This window comes from Siniperca chuatsi, linkage group LG9 (assembly GCF_020085105.1).
Source record: "Siniperca chuatsi isolate FFG_IHB_CAS linkage group LG9, ASM2008510v1, whole genome shotgun sequence".
Classification (NCBI taxonomy): Eukaryota; Metazoa; Chordata; class Actinopteri; order Centrarchiformes; family Sinipercidae; genus Siniperca; species Siniperca chuatsi.
The window spans coordinates 24,946,940-24,955,972 of record NC_058050.1 but is presented as its reverse complement, the minus strand read 5'-3'; the positions used below and the strand labels follow the sequence as shown (position 1 = coordinate 24,955,972).

Below are 9,033 nucleotides of genomic sequence, written 5' to 3'. Positions count from 1 at the left end.
GTAAAACTCTGTCCCTGTGTCATTTTCTAAAACACTTTTCAGAGCCCCTTTGAAAAATTAATTGAAAGTAGCCATCTTCAGCTGTAATAAAATTTTATTTTGTGGTAAATCTAGTTTCTAATCTAGCACCCTACACACACCCTTAGCACAAACTCTTTGATCCATGACAATGTCACTCACCGCTGTGTGAGGTGCTCAAGTGCATTTCCAGGGCTCTGGCTCCGGAAAAGCTCTTGTTGCACTGTGGGAAGGGGCAGATACTGGGGGTCTGGTGGGGACCAGTGTCGTTTTCCTCCACGACCGTTTCTGGCTCCCTCTGTCGCCCGCTGCAATAGTACATCAGATGGGCCTGCAGGTTCCTCTCGCTCCGAAACCAGATTCCACATGCCTTGCAGGGGAAGATGTCCTCTGGAGGGACACAGAAGGGGACAAAGGGGACATGATATCAGCATATATACAGTACTTTCATATTTATGCATAAGTATAAAGATAAAGAGCTTGCACACATGCATATACACATACTCCTCTTCTCTACTTCTACTACAGTTCTGAAACTCAAAGCCTGTGTTAAAAGGCTTTTCCACCAAATCCTCAGCTGCTGCATATCGCTGTGTTGCTACCACTGGGTTGGTGCCCTTTCTCAAGGGCAAACAAGAACACTGGACCATCTGCTTACAGAAGCCTCCCTGTTGAGCTGAACCCAGATAGCCCTCGCTAAGTAAACAAACACACTATTTGCATGAGGCGTGTATTTTGCAATTAACACGTTAGTTCGAGCCTCAGTGTGTTTATGTGAACCCAAAACTTGAAGGTCGATGGCTCTTATCTCCAGTGCAGAGACTCATCTGGGTTAATCTACGCCCAGCGGAGACGACGTTCCTTGTTAAGCAGGTGACTGAGTGCAGGCTGTGGACTAGTGTGTGTGTGTGTGAGAGACACAGAAAGGGAGAAAGAACAAGAGCATGCATGTGTGATTGTATATGTCTAAACAAAAGCACGTCTCGTTCCAGCTCTGTGTATGTGCACTCGGGTTGGTGCGTGGACACTCACTGTTGACGATGGCAGTGGGCAGGATGGAAGCCATCGCGGCCTGCTGCGGCAGGAGCTGGATGCTGTCCAGCAGCCTGGCTGGGTACATGCCCTCGCTCAGAGACATGTGGTTCACCGCCTGCAGACGCGAGTCAAAGTCCACCGCAAACGCCACTAGCTCCTCGCCCTCCATCATGTTCTTGGTGGTGGTGCACCACAGTTGGCCACCTGGACAAAACAGAGATAGAGACATTTAAATGCTTGCTGCGAGAGAAGAGAAAGCTAAGTAATAAATGTCAGGGCATTATGCAACATAAGAAATTAAATTTATGTGTGCCTTGGATGGTGTGCACAACATCTCAAAGACTCAGTATTTCAATGGTGAGTAATTGAAACTGGATGCTGAAAAAGTGGATTGGTCAAAAGTATAAAAATGTGAAACTGTATCTTCCCTAGAATAAATAAGAGGCTTAATTGTATTTTGACAAGAAAGGTTTTCTCACTTTTTCAGATTTTTGATACAATAAAGGTAAATGGAATTTTGTTTGTTGAAAATTGAAAAATGACATTTAAAAATTTCAGCAGCAACATGACTTTCCAAAATCAGTGCCCACCTTACTCTGGAACCATTTTCATAAGGACTATTTTTTCTGTACTTCCAATGAAAACTGTTTCTCAGCGTTTTTCAATGCTATAAGCACTAGAAATATAATTCCATTCACCTCATTGTTTTTGGCTCGGAGGCAGAAATCTTAGAGACATATCTAAGACTCTGGTCAAATAAAACCAAAACTATACAACTAAAGGTAAATGAGAAAATATTTTTTTGTAATTTGGGTGAACAAACCCATTTTTTTTTTAAACTGTCACTCAAATGTCTTTTTAGGCTACTGGCGCTCATATCCAGAAGCAAGGCAAACCTCAGCTGGGGTAAACTGTGGCCTACAGTGCTGTTGTCAGCTAGAACACTGATGCAGGTCCTCCACATTATTAGATTGTTGTGTTTTGGGATTAAGCATTCCTCTGAAATCTTCTGAACATATTCATTAAGTCAGAGAAAGGGGGAGGGGGCAGGAAGAAGGGGGGGGGGGGCGGTGAAGGTTTTAGCTTAGATAATATTTATCTCAGCACATGACAGGCTTTTCAGCTGCACTTCATTTTCCATTGAAGAGATTAAAGTTTTTAATATGACTATTTACAGAAATCTGGCTGGGGAGATAACAACAAACTATGATACGCTCCTGCTAAATGGCAGAATTAGGACATTGTTTCTGAGGAAAGCTGGACAATTAATTAAAGCACGCTGTTAGCTTTCAAAGATGTGCAAACATTCCGACGGAGTGTCAGGCTGAGAGGGGACATGTGATTTGAGCCCTGGCTGATGTAGAATAAAGAGAGTCCTGAGGAGAGGTGTGAAGGCAGGGGGACACAGCTAGAAAGCCCCCACACATGCGGAACACTGATTACTCATGTTTACACAAAACCTATGAATCACCAGGTTCAAAACCGCCCTGTAGACACAGTGAAAGTGCTTGAGTAAGGCTCTGTATGAAAACAATCCACTTTTCTGTGGATTTATTAGAAATGGAAAACTAGGGGATGGAAACAGATCTACCATGACTTTACACTACTATGTCATGCATTATGTATAAATCATTGTTAAGTTTCTAGAATGAATTGCCCTATTATTTCAATTCAAAATTGAATATTTCAGATTTCACATCGCTGTTTTGATTAAAACCTTTCTAGCCCTTCCTATCTGCTGGTGAAGCACTGAAAATTAGACGAGCACAAACGTGTCAAAGGAGTGAAATAGTATTAAAATATGCTATCTTTCAAAGTCCCATTTGTGTGCAGGCTTCCTCCCCATGAGTGTGTGTATGTGCCTGCATGAGCGTGTGCATGTCTGCGCCACTTTAAAGAGCAGTGCCTATCTGTCGGCCAATCTGCTGTGACGAGACACACACTTCAGGCCGCTCCACTTCATCGTTTTGATTCTGTCATACCACACACTGCCTGGAGAGGCCCTTTGAATTTTTATCTCCTAATTAAAATAACAAAACTCCTCTCCACTGTCTGCCCAAGTTACCATCAAGGTAGATACAAACTGCCACTGACAATGGTGGGGAATATATCGCAGTCATAGCCACAAAAGTTTCTCTCTGAATGGATCTTTTAGTTCAGACGCGCTCAGTTTACAAAGAGAATTATGAACTAGGCCCTGATACTGAGATACAAATCAATGTTTTTTGGATCAGTCCAAATCAAAGATACTGTATGCTCCCCTCAGCTGAAATGAAGTAGATTATGTGGAGTCTGATGAAAATGTTTTGCTGCATTTTGACAGCAGAATATGCACTCAGATTGGATCTCTTCAGCCAAGAATGCTACAGATCCATCTGTTGTGTGTGAGAATGCTGGAAGTGAGTTGTAGGACTGCATGTCCCAGTTTTACTGAGCTACACAAAACACTGAGGCAGCACTTGTTACAGTCACTCAACCAAGACAAGGTAGAAAGATACATGTGCTCTGGCTGCAGGATTATGGTTTAAACTACAGTTACATTGTCATCAGAATTAGAAATCGTACGTTTCTCTCAGAACTGTGACAGTTTACTGCAATTTTTTGCAATCTATATTGCATCACGATCCTAGCTGTGCAGCTTCATATCAATATTTCACATAAGTCATTTAGGAATCTAAAACTTAAATATACAAAGTTTGATAAACTGTGCAGCCACAACATTTGCACAATCAAGTGCACATGCATACCTACACTGCATGTATGTACTGACCAATGCATACACTACTACTTTGTCATTTTCATGCACCTCAGAACAGAGGTGTCAGGTGGGCTACAGACAAAATCAATATTCCATGAAGGAGCTCTGTCGACAGATTCGTCATGGCTGTTTCCCTCTGACAGCCTTTTCATGACAGGTGATTTAAATCACAGAAGCACAGGTGAGCCACCTATGACAATGGCATGATCTGCATGAATGAGGGAGCGAGGCAGTGGGGGGGGGTCAAGAGTTAGAACGAAAGACCAAAACCATAAGTCGTGAAACTCGGGATAAGGCTGGGAAAAGTGCAGCTTGTGATTTGCACTTGTTTGCCTGTTAACTGTCTGCAGTGAGCTGCCTTTGTGCAGTGGCCAATGCAGTTGGAATGAAGGCTATTGTCTAAATCCTCCTGCAGAGCACCTGATAAAAGAATAAAGAACTATGACATATTCTAAAAACAATGGAGGAATTAAGAAGAGACAATAGGCCAGCTGCCTCATTAAAACAATCAAAAACGGCATCCTGTACGTAGTCCAGATAATTAAAAACCACTGCTTCCTACAGTCTCTCAATACCATATCCACCAGCTCACTGAGGCCCCGAGACTATGGCTCTGCTGGCTAAATGCCCTCTTCCCTCTCTTCCCTTTGATTAATGTTCTATTTGAACGTGCAGTTGAAGATGAACATATGAAGGAATTCATGAAACAAAATTATAATGCAAACCCTTTTCCCCCTATAAGTACTTATAAACTAATCAAATGTCTCAGGATGAATCGCAGGGACTCAGGGCGTGTGTCCCCTCCCCTTTGCCTAAAGCCCCGAGAGATTTCAAAGTGCAGGCATCACAGGGCATTTTTTAATTTTCTCACTTTAAATGACTTTATAAGAAAATGGATGTGTACGGTATCTGTATGTATGGGGTAGGCAGGGAGAATAGAGTATGAGATACTTGAGCGGGAATATTTATTTTTTTTGCTCCCTGCAAACGGCTACCACCACCATATCTTAATGAAGCTGCAAACAAATCTCTCATGCCTCGTGCAAAAGCTGAGAGACAACAAAGCAGCAGAAATAACAGAAGGGCCCGGATAATTAAACTGGCCTGAAGACAGGTATTCAAATGTTGGTGTGTAAACAGCACAACTCTTTAATAGTTTAGCTGTAAAATGCGTAGTTAAGCACATCAGCACTTGCCTCTCCCATCTGTCCAAACACATTACCGTTGCAGAGGCCATTACAGCACTGGAGTACAGTCCCACTGCACCACTGCCACGTATTATGGGGGGGGGGTTGAATGGGGCTTCTGGGAAAACTAACAGTGGCCCATTGGCATTATCTGCATGCATCGTGGGGTCATGTATTATAAAGCATCACGGTGCACTTTGACAAATGGGGGAGGTTAAGAACAAAATCTGTTACATACACACATAGAAGCGCTTGATGTCCATTTTATACATTTTAAAGAGCAAAAGTTTCAAATCTATATTTCCAGATTTAGTGCGCAAGTCAACTTTTCCTTTGTCAAGCCTGGTGCTGATTAGTTCTTCTTTCCTTGGTTTGGTTATTCTGCCCCTTAAAGTTCTCATCTCTGTCTATTGGCTCTGTGCTGGTCTTAATTGTGAAGTGAGGCTAGTGGTGCCTGAAGCCACAGAGAGGGTTGTAATTAAAGACCTCTACTCTTCTTGTCTTCAAATCAGCTCCAACTCCTCCTGGTCAAATGGGAACAAGCTCCTCGCACCTACGAATATCAAGTAGCTGCATGTTGTTAACCTCCACTTCTTTCTTTAACAAAGCTTTATCATAGGAGGAGTAAGTGACAGCGCCACACACAAAACAACTTCCCCGTCAACTTCCCTGGATCTTGTGGAAATATTTATCACAAATCGTGGATGAATAATATCTGTATCTGCACCTGACAGCAGACGGTGCTGTGACAAACACTAAACAAAGCCTCCTCATGAATACTGGTAAATATTTGGACTGTTTCTGGATCATCAGAGTCGAACACATTAGGATGACTCATGGCTGTCAACCTGGCCGTCACAATCCCGAGCCGGAGCAAGCGGCAGAAAGGAAAACGCTGAGCTAGACCCGAGTGGGAACATCATTCACAGGGTCAAACAAGTTTACTATTATTGACGGAACGCTAAACTAGAATTAGCTGACTCTACTATTATTTCACTAAGGCACTGACACAGATTGACTCTCTCCCTCTACTTCACTCTCTTCCGCCTCCTCCTTCTCATGTTTCGTCTCGGCCACTAGGAGGCACTCTTCTCATGCTCAAGCTGCAGCTGGTGGATGTTTTGCTGTGATGATGCAGAGACACCTCAGACATGGCAGAGCAGCATAGACGCCAGTCTGCCTATACATCATTGCAGGTAGGTGCTAAAGATCTTACTCTCATGAGAAATGTATTTGGATCAAAAGGCATTCTTCTGACCTTATTTTGACTTGCCTGAAAATTACATTGTGTAAGCTTAAATGTGGGACTAAAATGTTCTATAATATTTTTATGTTTAATAATCCTTTGTCTGTTGTTGCTGCATTTCTGTAACGACAGTAATCGAGCATGCCAGAATGTTTTTGTCACTTTTTAACACATTTTATATTTTATTTCTGAAATGTCAAAATTATAGCAGGAAAAACAATCTCCTATTTTCCAGGGAAATAAATACTGTTAGTAAATATGTGTTTACAGAGCCCTGACTTGCCTTGTCTTGCCTGACACCCCAAAGCCCCAGATTTCCCTCCTTTTGCACTACAGCGTCCAGACTAATTTTAGCATCAAGTGTTTTTGCAGATATAGCCAGTACTGAGAGCTCATGGATGGCCTCGAGCGAATGGCACGCGGGTCAGAATCCACAAATTAAAAAGTCCTCCCAGGGGAGCCTCATACACGGCGCTCTCTCAATAGTATACATTCACAGGCAACAAAGACATAAAAGCAGCACAGCGCACCAAACAATGTCATTCAGCACACATATAAGCATTGTTTGAACGTCACAAAAACAGTCGAAAAAAAAAAATCTACCAATCATGTGATTCAGCAAATGTTTTACTGAGAAAAAACTTAATGTTTCACTTTGAAATTAAACAACGTTTCTCTGGCTAGTCTCTGCAGACTCATGTAGCTTTTTCAATACAGTGAGATAGATACTGGCAAGGGGGTGTTTTCCTGGTAATAGTGTTGTAATCATTTTGAGGGAGAAAAAAAATAGAAATGCGAATTAGCAGCTATTTTTGCTCTATTAGAGTGCAACGGCAGAGCTTGAATATTTAGATTTCAATTTCCCATACAAATGTATTTATTTTCTACTGAAATGTATTATATGGTGAAATATTTAACACTCTAAACCTCACCTGTTTTACTATCATTTTTAAACAAACTATTTTAAGATGCACAAAAAATCCTCTAAGACCTTTTAATTTTTTCCAAACAAATTAACTGTTCTCCCGTAAACAGTAAATGGCTATTGAGAACATTTTACACTTTCTATATTGCAGGTGTCCTGTCAGCCTGAGACAATACCAGCCACAAATTCCTACAGTACAAAGCTGTTCTCCCTCATTAGCTGCCACACACACAGTCAGCTCCTCCCTGTCCACGGTAAAGTGGAGTAGACTATTAAAGGAAAGCTCTGACTGGCTCCTCTCCGCTCCGCTCTGCTTTATTCTTTATTTGGACAGGTTTGTTCCATTGAGCACTCTATTAGCTATCCTTCTCTGCGGGTAGTGCTGCCTGTGTCCTGGTTGTGGCCAGTCGACATGTGTTTACTGCGGCCCCTGCTGTGGCGGCAGGCTGGTTGGGGGCCCGTCCTGACCAAGCCCTGCTAATGGGACCAGAAGACCCCTCGTGACAGGGCGCCGCTGTGTTGAGCACCGCAGCAAACCCTACCCCTCCCTTCCCTCCAGCTGCGGCCTCATGGCCCATGTCCCCCTACCCATCATGCCTCAGCGGGAGCAGGTGAACGGCGGAGGGCCAACGCCGGTGAGCTTGGTTTTCCTGGGAGAGCAGTGCGCCATCGCCACGCGCCTCAGTGGTTCCTCCAACATGGCTCCGGCCCTACGCCACATGGACTGGCTGGCCAGTCTGTGTCTGTGTGTTTTTAAGTGTGTGGGTGTATGTGTGTGTGTGTGTGTGTGTGTGTGTGTGTGTATGTGGGGGTGTATGGTGGATGCCAGCCCTAATGCAAATGCTTGCCGTCTAAAAAATGGGAGCCTCTCTCCTCCTCTGTCTCTCCTCTTTGGAAAGGTCTATTTTGGCCTTCTGGTGCTGGCAGTTATTTTCCTCCTCTCCAGAAGGACAGAGAGCCAGAGAGATGCACCTGTCATCCATTTTGAAATTCAACATTATTGATCTGGTCACGAGGAATGGAATTTATGAAGTTATGTGTTTTTCTTCATGAATACTTTGATTTGTGCCTTAAAACATACCTATTTCTCTTTTGCAACGTGTTTCTGCACCTTATTTACAAGCATTCTAATTTGGTGTTCACAGCACAGCAATACACAAAGAGTACACACACACACACGCACACACACACACACACACTCTGGCACACACATACACACACCAGTCACTGGTGCAACTTCCCAGCATGCCCTCTGTCTCTGCACCCCTGTAATTCTACATATTGCTTAAAGTATGTGCTAATTAAATTTTCTGTCGGTTTGCAAGAGAAATAAATAATCTGCAGCTAAAAGGCCTAATTGCGTTTGTCACATTGTGTCTCGGTGGCTGGTACATCGGGAGCACAGCCGCTGCCCTTGCTCATTGCCATTCTGTCGTCCTGGCAAGCCCCCGCGCTGCCCCAGGTATCACCACGCGGCCATCTGGAGCCGACATCTGTCTCTCTATTGATCACAAGGGTTTAGCACTTGATCAAACAGACTGCGACAGGAAATTGCTCTTTTCCCTACAGAAAAGGCCAATCGCCTGCGTGAGGGTAATAGAGTGGAACTGAGATGCAGCACCAGCGCGGTGGGCAGGCGGGCACGGGCACAGCCAGGCAGGCAGCGGCACGGCGGTGTCAGCCGCTGTGGAGGTGTGCTAAAGTCCACTGCCATGTTACCAAGACCATGTTTCTAACCTTTCTGCTAATGCAATAGCAGCATCTGTAATATTACAGTAACAAAATCTTTCCAAATTATAATTTACAGTCATGCAAATTTTGTGTTTTCCACTCTGAGCACATCATTGAGAACCTGTGCATGCAT

The 9,033-nt window shown here is 43.6% G+C and overlaps 1 protein-coding gene and 1 long non-coding RNA gene across 3 annotated transcripts in view; one reads left to right on the top strand and one right to left on the bottom strand.

The window, feature by feature from the left end:
• Window positions 1–9,033, bottom strand: part of zfpm2a (zinc finger protein, FOG family member 2a) — a 116,184-nt gene that overhangs the window by 3,844 nt on the left and 103,307 nt on the right. For both annotated transcript variants that reach the window (XM_044207980.1, XM_044207979.1), the window contains exons 6-7: window positions 1,051–1,257; window positions 181–408 (exon numbers count right to left, since the gene is read on the bottom strand). In XM_044207980.1, coding sequence (XP_044063915.1) covers window positions 181–408; window positions 1,051–1,257 — 435 coding nt within the window. The remainder of the gene's footprint in view (window positions 1–180; window positions 409–1,050; window positions 1,258–9,033) is intronic.
• LOC122881597 lies at window positions 4,656–8,519 on the top strand. Its single transcript, XR_006379187.1, has 2 exons — window positions 4,656–6,194; window positions 7,321–8,519. It is a non-coding gene; the product is annotated as an uncharacterized LOC122881597 (long non-coding RNA).